Source organism: Passer domesticus, chromosome 3 (genome assembly GCF_036417665.1).
Source record: "Passer domesticus isolate bPasDom1 chromosome 3, bPasDom1.hap1, whole genome shotgun sequence".
In the NCBI taxonomy this organism is placed as follows: domain Eukaryota; kingdom Metazoa; phylum Chordata; class Aves; order Passeriformes; family Passeridae; genus Passer; species Passer domesticus.
Window position 1 is genome coordinate 90,823,597 of NC_087476.1, and position 15,852 is coordinate 90,839,448.

Genomic DNA, 15,852 nt, shown 5'->3' on the forward strand with positions numbered 1-15,852 from the left:
GCCTCCCCCCTCAGTGAGTGCAAACTGTGACCAGCTCAAGGTTTTGTGGTGACAAAGGCAATTAGGTGGGTGTGCAAGAGAAAGGACAGGCCCTGTGTTATTGCTGTGACTAATAACTAAATTGCTGCAGGTTTTCAGTTAAGCTGTTTTTCTTCTGACCTGTGGTAAGCTGGATATTCCAAGTAAGCTGCTTTTACCTCTCAGATGTGAAAGAGATAGGTAAGCAAAGCCTTGCTCACCTTTTAATCAATGCAGAATTAAAGAAAGAGCCACTTAGTATAATCTTACCCAGTAATGACAAGGGCTCTGTTAACTTAGGAGGGGCTAGAGCAAGGGGGTGGGAGTTTGTGTGTGGGGGTGTGTGTGCAAGAGACTTCACTACAGCTTTGTGGTAACCATTGCAGCCATATATCACTACACATTATGCTTGCTAGTCACTTAGCTTTTCAAAATCACTTGTGAACTCTTGTTGTCAGTAGCCATCGTGTACCTGTCCAGCTCGTTTTCAGAGCCACCACCTTTTGGGGATTCTTTGTTCGTTGCACTTTTGTGACTTTTGGGGTCTCACAGCAGTAGCAGTCTGTGTCTGCTGTTCCCCTCACCCTGGCTAAAAGCGCTCCCCTTTAGTGCAAAATGGCCAGTGTCTTACTTTGGCCATGTCTGTCCTTGTCACCTGTTTCCTACACCCCTTAGCTAGCTTTTTCTCAGTGTTTCGAAGTCTCTTTCTCACACACCCTCACCTATTTTTTTCCTTTGGGAAGTGGCATGGCTACTGCAGTCTCTTCCAAGTCTCTGCAAACTCCCCCTGCCCTCTAGGATTGCCACCTTGCTTGGAGGATGGCACTTTGGGCTACCACACAAGGTGCCACATGGAGAGTCACTTCCCAGGCCATGCTGAGGATTGTGTCTCCAAGCTGAAGGAATAACTGAATAGCAAGTTTGGAGTGCTTCAGGTGTAGAGCCGTGTGTTTTCTGACTGAATGTGCCCCATGCTGACAGCTGCTGTATAAGCAGGACTGAGAAGGAATTTTGTGAGTGGGAAGCACCATTTTATGTGCATGCTGCTCTTCTCAGAAACTTCACATGCTGAAGTCTTTCCTTGACCCAGCTACAAAAGGCTGATTTGCTTTTTAAACTCACACCATTAGGGAAGGCATGTTCCATGCAGTGCACAACCAGTCTGCATTGCACCCACCCTGCAGGTTTCCAGTACATAGTAGTGTTTCTCCACAACAGCGGAGAAACTGTTATTTTTCTTACACAAGGCTATAGTTTTCCAACACACAGCTCTCAAGCCAACAGTGCATTTCAGCTTTATTTATAGAAACAGAAAAAGATACAAAATTATGAAAGATATATAAAGCACCGAAAAAAAAATAGAAAACAATTTTAGTTCAGAAATAAGCATGCTCTAGATGACCTTCAGGGTCATTTCCATATTGGAGCTGGAAGTTTTTCATGCATACAAATTGGAATCCAGTCACTCAGTAGCACCTCGGTTCATGTAATAATGGTAATCAGTGAGACTGAAGAACAGATTCATGACTTTTTGCTCTAATGCTAATTCTACTGAATTACAAAATTTGAGCAAAGTCTGAGAAAGTTCTTGCCCTTAGGTCAGTGCTGCCCCAAAATGGAGGCCAATCTTTGGATCCTTCTAGAAAATTCAGAGGCTTAAAACCATATACTCTATGACTGAGAGAATCCCTGCAATCATCATCCAGTCAGTCAGTCAGGAGAACCATGTCTTTGGCCAGGCAGCATTCAAGGTAAGTTATTTTCAACAGGCCATGGTGTCTCCCAGAAATGGCTTCCAGGGGAAATCATGGCATTCCCATGGCAGGGGAGCTGGGGGACTCGTAACACAAAAGGCTGGAGCTTCTGCTTTGAAACAGCAAGAGATGGGCTTTTCTCTGGATGGATGGAGAGCTGAAGCCTCTGCCCTTGTTTCTTCAGGAATAAATGGAGGGTAATAAGAAGGCTGCCATAGTTGTGAGCAGCAGAGACACCAGAAATGCAGACAATAAGCAGAAGCCTGTCTCAGGTACTGAATTTCTTGTTGAAGGGATAAATGATATCAGACTTGGCTGAAGCTGCAGGAGTGATGGACAGTAGGACACTAATTCCCAACAGGCTGAAATGTCTGCCAGGGGCATGGAACAAGTTTTGACATGCTTTGGGTGGAGGAAGCTGCTTTTGGAAGAAGTTTACTCCAGAACTTGTGGCCTTTTGACCATGCCTAGGGGGAATGTCTAACTTTAGAAAGACTAAAGGTCTTCTGGCTGCTCTTCAGTATCAGTTTAAAACAGAACAGTGTAGAAGACACCCATAGAATCAGACAGGGGAAGGGTCTCCCCTTAAAAAACAGTGTGTGTCAAAGCACTCCTGCAACCTGGACAGCTGCAGGCATGACCTTCCCAGCTCTGGACAACACAGTCTTTGGGCAAAGATGCTGCTGTAGCAGGTCTATGTGGCCAAAGGACATGGAGCTCCCAGCTCATCAGTGCCACTGTATTGGACAATTCTGTTTTTTTCTAAAGGTCTTAAAAAGTTCCTCCCAGGGTGTCTGCAATAATTGCAGGAGCTGATTGCTTGGACACCAGAAAATGAAGCAGACTGAACAGATTTACCATTAAACCAGACTGGAGATATCTCCCTTTGTCACAGAATAATACTAGAGGCAGACTGAACAGTTTGAAGGCCCCAAAATAAAGGTACTGTTTAATGCTTTAGCTCTAAGACAAGGCAGAGAGCACTTAAAGTCCAAGGAGCTTTAAGAGCAGATTTGATTTAAAAGGAAAGCTGTTCCTTAGGAAAAGATCTTCCTCCTTACTCTGTCTTTTTAAAGAAAACCATTTCTAAGGTTACCAAAAAGGTGTTATTTTAAAGGCAAAATTTTAAAAGAAGACATTAAAAAGAAAATGCAGGCTTTGCTACAGTAAGTGGAAAAGTAGCTTAAGGCAGAACTACTCCAGTCAGTGAAAACACAAAGTGTTCTAGCTTATATGGGAAAGCAGTCAAGAAGAACTGATGAGCATCATGCCCTTCATGGAGTAGTGTAAGTGCAGGGCACAGCCCTACATGCCCCTGGACACCATCTGTGAGAGACTGGGCTTTTTGAATTCCCCAAGGTAGATTTTTTTTTCAATATCTCAAAATGGGCAGCAAAACACGAAAACAACCCTCGACATATGTAAAATACCTGTTCTGAGATGCACAATTCTGAAGTACACAGAGTCACAAAGATGCTGTTTTACAAAAACAACATAATTCAAAATGCTTTATCATTTCTCCCCACCCCCTGCTGCAGACCATCAGTGCTTCTGCAGTTCAATTCCTGCATTTGCAATCCAGAACCAATTAAATGAGCTTTTGGATTAAACACACAGACTGAAGATTGGGTCTGGCTCACCCTTGTGCAGATAGAATATCCAGTGTAGAAAAACCATCAACCTGCCTTAAGAATAAGTGTGTGCATCATTCCTAATGTGCAGCACGCTTCTGCTCCCATTCAATTCCAACATGAGAATAGCAGTACAGGAACCCATGAACAGTCAGTGTCGCCCATGGCCAGCCTATAAATAGAAAAGACAGACAATCCTAGTCAGAATAATTAATGACTGCTTCAAGTAGAAATACTCTTGGGATGGCCAACTTATGATGCTTCTAATTAATTTTATTAGCAATTCAGCTTCATAAGAAAGTAGAGTCAACCCACAAAATTTGAAAAGTAAAATTATCTAAGCTCCAGGGTTGCCTGACGCCCTGGCAGTCCTTGTTTTTCCCATTTTTCAGGGAATTAGACCAGATTTATTCCTGTTGAATTACAAAAGTCTGTTTTGATCCTCTCCTTTGGAGTGAGTTTGTGCATCAAGAAGATGGTCCCAATGAACCCTGATGCTTTAAGCTGGCTATGGTGCTTCCTAGGCACAAAGGGATGTACAGCCACAATGAAGATTATTACAAATCTGAACAAGTCCAGTTACTGTTCTGCAAAAGCAGTTTGGGGTCATCTCTGATTAAGGTTGTCTTGGATATCCTGCAGCTGGGTGTAAAGCCTGATGTACCCCTCTACAGCCCACTAACAGCTAATGTGTGTCCGTGATTAACAGACAGACCTCCCTGCCTGATTTGTCTGATGCCCAGGTTATTTTTCAACTATAAAGGCTCTTCCAATATATAAAATCTTTGCTGGTGAAATGATGTTTCATTATTATTCCAAATGCTTTTCAACAAAAGCCACCATCCTTTCACTCAAATTTATCACAGCAAACAGCAGCAAGCAGGAGGTCACAAGCCAAAAGGTCTATTGCTTTCTAGTAGAGATGTAAATAACTTGAACAGTCTGTAATCAAGTAAATGATTTTGCTTTCCTTGATACCCTTCCTGACACTTCTGTTTCCTTTGTCCATTCTCCTCCTTTCTCTAGAGTTTATGAAATTTAGATCTCACAGGTAGAAATCCTCAGTGCTAGGCCCTGATATGTTTTAGTGTGTGTTCTCTGGGGAAAGGGGACAGAGGGGAAGATGTTTGAAGGTTTTTTAACAGCTTTTCCTGTTGCCATTATTGACATTAAAATTTTGGTCATGTCCATGAATGGTTTTCTGCATCCTGTCCTTAGACTACCAAGATCTGCTTCTGAAAGAAAATCTGCCCCTCTTGGGGAAAACTGGTCTAAAGGAAACTACTGGCAGACAGGAGATGCCCCTTTGGGCTGGAAGAAGGGAGGAGAGAACCTCTGCACAACACGATACTCCAGGAAGAGCTCTCTCTGAAGGTACATTTAAAAGCTGCTTTGCAGGCTGGTTTTGTCCAGGCTCCAAGCTAATTCCAGTCAGGGGAATTGTATCAGTTTGATTGTGCTCACATCCAGCTGAGCCTTAGCTCAAAGCCCTGCCCTCAGCAGAACTCAGAGCCCCAGACTCAGTCCTGCACTTTTGGGGATGGCACGTGCTGGGACCCTTCCTCTGTGCTCCAGGAGCTGGGCAGTGCCACACTCCATCCTGGAACAGCTTCAGAAAAAGTTGTATCCCCCTGCTATGAATAGCTCTGTTTGTTTCATGAACCTCTAATTATTCTGGCCTTGCTTTGTGGTGAAATATTGTCCTGTAACCTGACTGATTTTCATGGAGACATTTACAAATATTAATCCCTTGTCTTCACAACACCCTGAAGTGAAATTATACTTTTGTTTAATTATTTCTTTTACAAAACAAATTTGCTGAGGTATCTCCAAGGGGATTTTTAACCATAAAAGTCTTGTTTTTATTTCAGTGAAATTAGCCTACTGCAGATTGGGTTTCACCTTCAATAGCAAGCTAAAGCCCAGCTGTGCTTTGTCTCTGCTGAAATTGCATGTGAAAGTATGTCAATAGATGTAATAAAAACATACCTCTTCTGGCAGCAATATTGTGGCGCTGCTTTATACAGACAGAGCCAGAAAATTAAAAAAGGACTGAGCCCAGAATTGTTCTGTTTTAGGGGCACTTTGGAAATTTGCTAGTTACATGTTTTGCATTTTTAAATACTGTAAAGCTCTGGCACACAGAAAATGTGCCAACAGTAGCTGACTTGCTTGCTCTCCCCAACCAGCATATTAGAGATCTTGTCAGAATACATAGTTATGCACTGGAAATCTTTTCTAGATGTCTTAGATTTCTGATAATATTCTTCCCTAGTGCCCAGAACCTGGGTTCACAATGTTTTTAACCCAATAATCAAGCTTTTGGTAATCCTCCTGGAATGTAGGGAGTCTGTCCTGTACGGTCTCAGGGGTGGCATTCAGCACATCATCTCCTGCTCGTCCAATGAAGGTGAGAAGGAAGGGGGAAGAAAAAGTGACCCAAATATGGGCAAAAGAAAAAAGAATTTTAAAAAAATTAATCTTGTTATAGTTCTTATAGGAGGTGCTGCACAAATCCCAAAGCATTTCCTGCTGCACAAGTAGGAGGCAGCTCCAAGCAGGGGTAAGGGGACCTTGCCCATTTTTGCCATACTGGAACCATACCAGTGCTGGTGGGTGTGAGGAAATGCATGTGAGTGAAGAAAAGGCATTGTGTTCTGCTCCTTGGCAACCCCAGATTACTCCAGTGCACTCAAGGCAGATTTGCACAGGTGCATCCACACTTGAGAAGCAGTCCAAGGACAGCCTGAAGCAAGCAGGAGACCTTTAAATTGTTTTTACTAATCTCATCAATTTTAGGACTGGATACACAATAAAGTTGTTGAAAAATCTGAAGAATTTGGTGTGCAGAAGGCAATGATGTAGGGAAGGACACATGGAGCAATGTTAATCCAGTAAGGGTGCAATTTCAAATTCTGCCCAGCATGTGTTTTCCTTGCAGGTGACATTCATAATCAAACAGCAGCATAAGCTGCTCTCTTGCAAGGTCAGGTCACAGAAGCCTTTTCTGGCTTCCACAGTTTCTCCTTGTAAACCTAAGCAACCAAACAGTACTGACGGCCTTGGATGCACAGCTCCAAGGAAATCTCCTCCTTTTACCCTGGGCCAGCACCTTAAGGTATGTTTGTACCTCAAGTCTTTTGCTGCTTCTCATTCTGCTCCTATTCTCAGACACCATTCAGGGGGCTCTTCTTTTTGACAATTTCTCAGCTTTACCTTAACCCCTAAACCACTGCACCCTCACCTGTGCTGTACCAGTCTCCAAACTCTGCTTGGAAGCATACATGCCTGCATTTTGGATCAGTATCTTTATAGAAAGTCATACATAGAATGTACTCTCCAAAACATTATTGGTTTCAGATCAAGTTCTGATCAAGATTTCAGATCAAGGCTGTTAAGAAATGACTGAGTTAAGTCTGTTTATTCAAAACCATGTCACATACCACCTTAAATCTTACAGTTTCTTGACTGCTTTCAGTAATTTCATTTTGAACTTGAAGGCTGAGTTTCATGGGACTACACAGATTGTCATAATTTTTTTTACAGAAAGATGAATTTGTGTTCATTAACATATACTATTTGTAGAAACAAGGACTAATTCATATGCTGTTTGAAAATCCAGTAATACTTGTAAGCTTTACCTGCAGCAATTTATTTTAAGATAGCTGATATCACTTCTAACAAAGGAACACTGGGTGAGAATCACAACCAAATTCTCTACTTATGGCAAGGTATGCTGCTTCACAAACTATCAAACACAAGCTCCTTTGTGAGGAGGACTGCAAATTTTGTAGAGAGGTAGCAGCAGCACTTGATTCATCTCTCACACAACATCCTCCTAGAGAAGTCTTCAGTCCCAGCTAGGCCTGAGGCACTGCTCTGTCCAACACAGCCCATGGACTTTCCAGCAGTCCTGCTGGTTACAACCACATTTTGGTATGTTATGTACTCAGCTTTTCGCCTAATGAACAGACTTGTTTTCAGGACATGATCAAGAGAGAATTGATACAAACTTGCTGCAGGAACAGCTTTTGAATCACACTTTCAACTTCCTATCTCTCATTCCAAACTATTTTTGCATATTTTGCAAATGACTAGGAAAGGTCATGCTTCTAGCACGCTCTGGATTTTGATAGGAGCGGGGTAAAACTAAGCCTTCAACTGAAAAGTAGCAGTCTGGATCACAGCTTTCAAAAGACCAGTCATATCCTTATTACCCCAGTTCAAACCATTTGAACCAACATTTAACATGTATCCAGAAGGAAGCTCTTTCAAATTTCCTCATCACCCACAGTGATGAAAAAGAATCACACTGGCAATGTTTTGGGCATACCCAGGTTTCACACCATCCTCAAAACCCTAGGAAACAGTCCTTTGCTCCTTCCAACCCGTGAGATGTAAGAGAAGGGGGCTGTAGTTATGTTTTGCATTTCCAAAACTGCCTTAGTGGCTCTTGAACCTAAATGTTATTTTTAGATGTGCCTTGGCTGCACAGTCCTCAGAAGTCTTCAAGTGCAGAGTAGTTATTAAATCAATTGAAATCAGAAGAACTAATCTCCCTGAAAAGCTTGGCTGGAGGAGCATACATCTACTCTGACTTTGATTTGGAAGTACCTAAGTTGCTGTAAGGCTTAGCACTCAGGAAAATTTATTCTTAAACAAAAGTTCAAATGTGACAAAGACACTGAAGCAACTCCTCTGTAAAGTGGAATTAAAGAGACACTGTGGTGGAAAGGAGGGGGAACAGGCACCAGTCTGTCAAGCATAATAAAAAGCCAAAGCAAACCAGCATTTGAGGCCAAGACAACTCTTACCCACAATTACTAACATACTTAGAGGATCAGTAAAAATACCACTTTTTCAGAAAAAAATAACACATCCCAAACCACACATCTACTAGTTTCTGTTGAAAGAAACCTATTATCTATCCCAACATTTGAAGCACCTCCAAATGTTGGGCTAGATAAACTCTGCATTTTTTAATTTTAATTTCATGTATTTTTGTCACTTCCAGGTGGACCTGTCTGACCATTACAGCAGGGAATGTCACACAGCATGTGTTACAAACATGGTGCAGTTTGATACCCAATTAGTCTCCAGATATTTGGAAAAGAATACCTGTTTTCAGCTGTGTTGTAGCAAAGCCCTAACGTGATTCCTAGCAGGTTTTTTTGCTGCTACTTTCAGCCTCCACATTGCACATTTGTCAAAGGGCAGACAATAAATTCTGCCAGCAAACACACAGCCCTCCAAGTCCCAGCTGGGCATCTCCATCCTCCCACCCCATATAGAGCAGCACACAGTCACAGGGTCTGTAAATTCAAGATTCCACTTTGTCCCATTATGAGCCCCCAGCTAACAGCTCTCACATATTTCTCCTCCACCCACTGTGCAGATTGGGAGCAGAACAGCTCAACCAGTGGGAACCAGCTTGGGAGATTAGGTAAGGCTTACCTGACCTATTCCTATAGATTTCCAGGCATTGAAGGCACTTTAGCTGGTGGGTGTGGAAAAGGTTAAAATATTAATAAAAAATATTACTGTACAATAGGTAGTTTTCAAAGGAAACTCATGGAAATGCTGTAAGGATAACTCAGCTCTGTCCCATGCAGCATCTGGAAAGATGACAGAAGGACAAAATTCTAAGCTTCCAGGTCTAGACCTGAGCCTCAGCCAGGTACACTGGCAGTAACCACAAAAGCTGCCTCTTCAGTAGACATGGAGCAAAAGGCTTCCAGCAAAAGGCAAACAAATGTGTAACACAGTAATCTACTTATGTGAATTTTAAATCATACCATCCTGAAGAATGCTTACATCCATGGCTTTCTGAGTACTTATCACTGCTGTGAAAAACTGAAAATGGAGAGATAACAGTCCAAGACCATCAGCTGCAACACAGGATGACCACAGATCATTCAGATCAGCATTACTGAAAGCAAAAAGCCAAAGTCTCTTAGTGATTTCATAATACAAAGAGAGTGGATTTAGTAGACAGGTGTCACAAAAGTTGTGGCTTTCCTGTGTTCTAAGTGTACATGGAACCAGGCTTTACCATAGTTAAAATCATTTTAGTTTTATACTTGATGGCACTGAAGAAAGTTGTGTGCTGACAAAGACTTTGTTAAGCAACAAGATATCAATTTAACCTATGTCAGGGCTAAGGCTGCTGACCATGCTTTTTCCTGTTAATTAGGTAAGCTGCAAATAAACAAACCCATAGGTAGAGCTCAAAAGATTGGTTATCCTTTAGCTTTTATAAAGCACCCCCAACACAATTCAGTGATGCCAAAACTATTTTCATTGCACTAAGTATGCATATGAAAGAAAAAAACAAAACAAAAAACCAAAACAAAACGCCTCACTACCACCATGCTCTGCTAAATGCTGTCTGGATGCAAGCATCTAGAGATTCTCTGATTTGTCTTTGGAGTAGAACCTCATTTAATGCTAACTACCATGACCACTACCAGCTCTCCAGATGCTGCACAATGTAGACTAGAAGGGTTATTTCCCCAGTATGTATCACCTCATATAAGCAGGATAATTTCACTCTATATTTCTTGGTGTGTTTTTTTGATATTATCCTACCTTAAGCATTTTTACTTCTAACCCTCATATAAAGCACAAAAAAAATTCACAGGAGTTATGCCTTCTGCTTCATTTTTTAAAATAAATCTGCACCCTCTACTAGTTTTCCCAGCAGAGCCAGTCAGTGGAAAAAAGCCTGGTATTTTAGGCAGTAATTGTGGTCTCATGCATATCAAGTTGACTCTGGAGTAATTCAACTAAAATCAAAAGAACCATATTCATGCTACTGCTGAATTTGAATTAACAGTAAGGAAGACTGATGAAAACTGCCTGTCGGAATCTTCCTGCCAAAACTGCTAATGAGAAAGGAAAAAAAATCCAACCAACCAGCTTTAGTTTTCAGATTATGAAGGGGTGAATCTGTAAATCAGAACCAACTTTCCCTCTCCTCCTATATCTTGAGACCCACACACAGCTAATGTGAAATCAAAGACCACAAATATGAAATCTTAATGCTAATTTATTATTAGAACAGAGAGAAAAGCTTCTAAAAGCATTATGGTAAACAAAGATCCATCTTCATCCCGAAGCAAGGCAAAAGAGCTACCTCTATGAAGTGCTCTGCAAAGAAAACATTTTAGTCATGTATCTGGCTTAGGGCAGCACTCTGTTTATCATTAAATGTCTACTCAGGTAGACAACAGAACTTCCTTAAATATGGTGTGAACAAGTACCTAAAGATGAGACTCACAAAGATTTTGGGGCATTTTTCATTTGTTATTATCTGCTGAGTGTTACATATACCAATGGAAACACCAGAGCCAGGAGCCTCCTTTTGTTACAGTTTTAAGATGAAACAGGAGAATGAAGAGTTACCTCCCCAGGAGAACATGAACATCCCAAAGGCAGAGCTGGGAACGTTGTTGTTGCCTGGCAGATCCTGAGGTGAGCATCTGCCTCTCACTGAGCAGAGAGATGCCCATGTTATAAATAGAAAGACATGCTGAGCAGAAAGGTGAATTTACTTCCCCTCCACTAGAGCTTCACATTTCAGGAAGATTTCTGTACCAGTCTAACTGGGGTTCTTGGATTTAGGTTTGTGTGTCAGGCTTTTCACATACAATGAAGCTCTTTCCCTTGCCTTTTAGTGCTAGGGAGCTCTTGAGAAATCAAGGCTTTATACTCACAAAAGAAGAGGATTTAAACCAGGGATTCAGATATGTGCCATCAATCACCAGCAAGCAAACATTGGGGTAAAAAGGTGAAGCACTATAATTTATTTCCTCAATGTGATTTCTGGCTAAGGTACCCTGAAACGGTCATGAATATAAGATGCTTAAATGACTATAAAATAATTAATTTTTAAATAAGAAGAATGGTTTAAAGATTAATTATTCACAATCCCCTTCCTACCTGCAACCCATTTTTTAATCTGCCATTTTTCCTTGTCATCCTCAAAACCACTTATATTCCAAGACCATTGCAGCTATTCCATGGTGCTGTCTTGTGTCTTCACAGCATTAAGAATTAGAAAAAAAGCAGACAGTGTGACAAATTTAACATGTATTTACAACCAGCTCCGCTAGCAACAAACAAACTGTAGCTCCTTATCACAGAGCTCTCATAGCTGAAATGCTCTGTGGATAAAAATTATATTAACTACTAGAGCTTAGTGCAGTAAGAGAAGGGCTGAGAGCACAGTGTTAATTGACATGAACACTGCATTTTGGTAATTGCTGTATCAGTGTAAAGCTAACACTACAAGTGAGGTCATTGAGCTGAGTTCTCACTTAACAGAAATACAAATATCTTGAGGGATGGAAGTGCACAGATAAGGTAACCAGGCAATCCTGCAGTCGTTTACTGAGCCGTAGCAATCGATGCAGGACTAAGGCATTTTGAACTGCTGGCTCAGGCTGTATGAAGTTACTCCCCTTCTGCTTGTGCCTTGTTTTCACAGTGTCACCAAAGGGCAAAGAAAAGGGCTGATGCAGATTTAGGGAGGCAGCCCTGGAGAGACAGTGGTGCCTGAAGGTTGCCATGAGCCAACAGAAAACCTTGACAACAAACAATCCCTATCCCACTAGTGGCGTATCCCATGAAATGGAATCATTGCACACAAGTTATCTGGAGCAAAAGGCCCCTACAGGATTGCCTCAGTTGACCACATTTTGATAGAACAATTGTTTCACTTCTTATCTGCACAAGCTGACCTGACCCTGCTGCAGCCCACAGAATCATAGCAACTAAACAGAAGAATTATCATCAGTAAAAGAGTTAAATTATAGATAGCTTGTGGATAAGAGCAAATTAATTTTAATTTTTTGGGGGAAAACAAATCTGTGTTAGTCCATCATCAAGACCACTTGAAACAAAGGAAAAAAAAATAAAAATTCCTTGAATTATGTCAATATTTAATTGACTTTAAGGACAAAATTAGACAATTTGCTTCTATATTATTAGAAAACCCATTCTGGATTTCTAAAGGACATCTACTGAGTTTGGGGAGGGAGTGCCTTATCCTCTGCTTTCTGTGTCAACTGAGCAACACAGAGTCTAGAGAGTATCTGAAAATACAGGCCTCCCTGGGTGAGCTGTGTAAGCACAGGAGTCATCTGAAGCAAAAGCTGGTAAACCATTCATCACTTGTGTCAAAAAACACAGATTAGAAATACCCAGGCAGCTCTATCAACACGCAAAATCTGCCAGCACTTCCAAGGACAGGGATTTCATTTACTAAGTCCTGCTCTACTTTTCTGGGATGTGGTCTCAGGCCAGTAAGCAGCAACCCAAGGGGAGGAAGCCTGATCAGCACGAATCTGAATGAGTTACCTACCAGCACGGTCATGGAGATCAAAACCATACTGCCAACCCAAGCTGATGCTGAGAGATGCAACCCTTCTATGCCTTGTACCTGGCTTAGAGGAATGGAAAGAATGGGAATGGAAAGATTTAAATCTTGTAACAGCCTAGCTGTTCTCCTTGCTTCCCAATTTTAAGGAAGCTTCCTGAGCAGCTGCTGAAGGGGATCACTCACGATGTTCCTTTCAGGTAGGATGGCTGCACCAGCGTAGCAGAGCATATACAGAAACAAGTCTGCAACTACAAAAAGATCTCATAGAACCCCATCTTTTCAAATTGTTCTATTTTTACCAGCATGTTCCCTTTTCTAGAAGGAAAAAAACCCTCACAACCTCTCTATTTCATAAAACTGTAACAAAGTTATAGAATTACTATGCCTTGTCAGCAAGTTTTTGCCTATGTTTAAATTGCATTATTTAGCAAAGAGCAGCTTAGTGCAATGAGATATAATCTTTTCTGTGCTTCTCTGGCCCACTAAAACTAACAAGGAATATGATCTGATGCACGGCTGCTACAGCCTCTGTCCCACCTGGGCTCTGCTATTCTGTGTAATATAAGCAGTGCTGCAAATCTTTAACAAGACTGTTGATAACACAAATATCCACATTTTGCTCCAAACTAGCGTATACCTACACCTCTCTGGAGGGATCCATTTGTATACACAAACTCTGTACTGTTCAGCTAGTTTCCTCTTCTTCTTCTTCTGTCACTGGCTGAGACATGTTGGAGAGGACAGGATCCTGCCAGCCTCACTGACTCCCTGCTCCCCGCTCCTGGTGGGGCAACCTCCATGGCAGAGATCGTGCTTCACTCCCAACCACTGGGGGACTTCTCCTAGTGCTAATTTCACATCTTCTGGGAGAGAAATATAATGAGAACTGGCTACGAAGCAGTCATTTCCATTTGTAAATGGGATAGCACAAAGGAAGAAATGAGAACAAATTTCCATATGTACAGTCTCTGCTAAACAATCATCTCTGCAAATGTCTCCCCAGCGTGTGTGGTGCATGCTGCCTTTTTGGGATCAGCCACACAATCAGAATAATTAAGAGGATCCAACAGAAAAGAGCTGGATCTGATCTGATTTCAGATCCCAGTTCATGTGCAATGGTGTGGCTACATGGATTAGTCATTTTACAGATAAATTTGGTTTAATTCATGAAGGTCTAATTCATCTCAAGCAGGCCCAGACCATGATCAAATATCTTTGCTTACAATCACTACATGTCAAAACAACACTTCCCCACATCCTCATTTTTAACTGAAATACCAAGGTGCCCAATCAAGAGAGCACAGTGGCTACAGAGCTTGGCTGGGCATGGGCAAAGCCAGTGTTGAAGAAGGATAGAGTGCAGAGTGTCCATCATTTACCCTGACCAGCTGGAGAACCAAAAGATTTACTTTTTTGGCCATGATGGGGGCAGGGGGACAGGGTATATGACTCACCCTGCCAAAATAGGCTGTTTTTCTTCTGAAGGCAGTATCACTCCTGATCTTGAGCACGACAGTAATGCCAATTTCTTTGGCAATAATTAGCATACACAACAGAGAGGACACAGGGTTCATTTTCTTCCCTTCTGCTTTATTTTCAGTTGGCTCTTCTACTGATTCTACATGAATTATTACTAAAAATCGATGCCTCATGCTGAAGTAAATATTCTGGAAATGGAAGAGCTTCACAAATTTTATACATGGTCACTGAATGCAGATGATTTTTGAACAGGAAATGGACATTTAAAAATAAAAGTATTAGTTTGTTTTACTGGTTCTTTTCCCTATTTGAAAATCTTAAAAGAATCTGGTTCTACAGCCACCCTATATCACCTTACTAATTCCTTTCAAAAAATCTTTTGAACAGATACTAGCACATCCAGGATAAATTTTGAAAGTTTTGTTTGGATCAAATTTTGCAACACAAGTTTTAGCTCTCTTCACATCTGCTTACACTGTATTCATCATATGGGTCAAAACTGCTCTTGATAAGTCCTTTTTCCCCTTTGAAGAATTACTTTGCATTAGGATTTGCCTCAGTGTTCACTTTTTTGCAGAACTGCAAGATAACTATGGATAAAAGACCTTCGTCTGTCCTTCAGTGAGTACTGGCCTCAAGTGAAGAGCTCAGCTGCAGTCAAAGTTTGTTGTAACAAAGAAGCCTGATTAAATAAGTGAAATTTACCATTTGGCAGAGTCCTTCAGCCCTTCATAAAAGTCAACGACAATACTCAATGTTTTGATCAGAAACTGTGCTTAAGTCTTTGACTTGCATCCTTGATGACCTTTCAATCACATTTGAATACATTTCAATTACCAAGGCAGAAAAATTACCCTGGCAGATATACCAAGGTCATTACCAACTTACTAACATCTCTACCTTCTCTTTTGCTGAAGTCCCTGTATCTTCTATGGTTTATATAATAAATATAATAGTCTTTTATTCTGCAGAGAGTGATGTAGCTTAATTTGTTTTAAATCCTAATCCAAACTACAACAAATGTTATAATTGTTGGGTAGAATACTTGAGAAGCTGTGGCATCATTTGTGTCTCCGTCTTGATCTGGTACTGGAGGCCTTAAAACAATAAATGGAAGGACAAGAGCTTGGGGGTGACTCAAATGCATTGGCATCACTCTAGACAAAAAATATGAAACACTTAAGTGTTTAAGTGATCAAGTACACCCTCAGTAAAAAGGAAGACATGTCTCAGGTGGACTGAGAACACAACTAGGGAAACAGCAACAGAAAAGATGGGAAGCAAGAATCAAACTCACAGATTTGAAAAAAATTATCTCTTTACTAAAAAAGAAGACATAAGAGGCTTCCTCAGCTCATCAATACTGATCTAAGAGTTCATTTAGAATATGGGCAAAGAATGGGCACTATATGTCACCTTCGATGACAAATGATCTTATTCAAGTACATTATGAGAGACTAAAACATTCAAGTACTCTTGTTAAAAAACCACTTTTTGAAGAAAAGTAGACTGTAAGAAAGATTCAACAATTCAATTCAATATATTTTTTTCAAATCTGAATTGGTTATTTTTAATCATAAAAGTAAAG

The 15,852-nt window shown here is 41.0% G+C and overlaps 1 protein-coding gene across 1 annotated transcript in view; it reads right to left on the bottom strand.

Moving 5' to 3' along the window:
* Positions 1–1,290: 1,290 nt before the first annotated feature.
* The window catches only part of HHAT (hedgehog acyltransferase), a 146,666-nt gene continuing 132,104 nt past the window's right edge, over positions 1,291–15,852 (bottom strand). Inside the window, exon 12 of the mRNA XM_064414328.1 lies at positions 1,291–3,575. Within this exon, the coding sequence (XP_064270398.1) occupies positions 3,484–3,575 (92 nt within the window). The 3' untranslated portion in view covers positions 1,291–3,483. The remainder of the gene's footprint in view (positions 3,576–15,852) is intronic.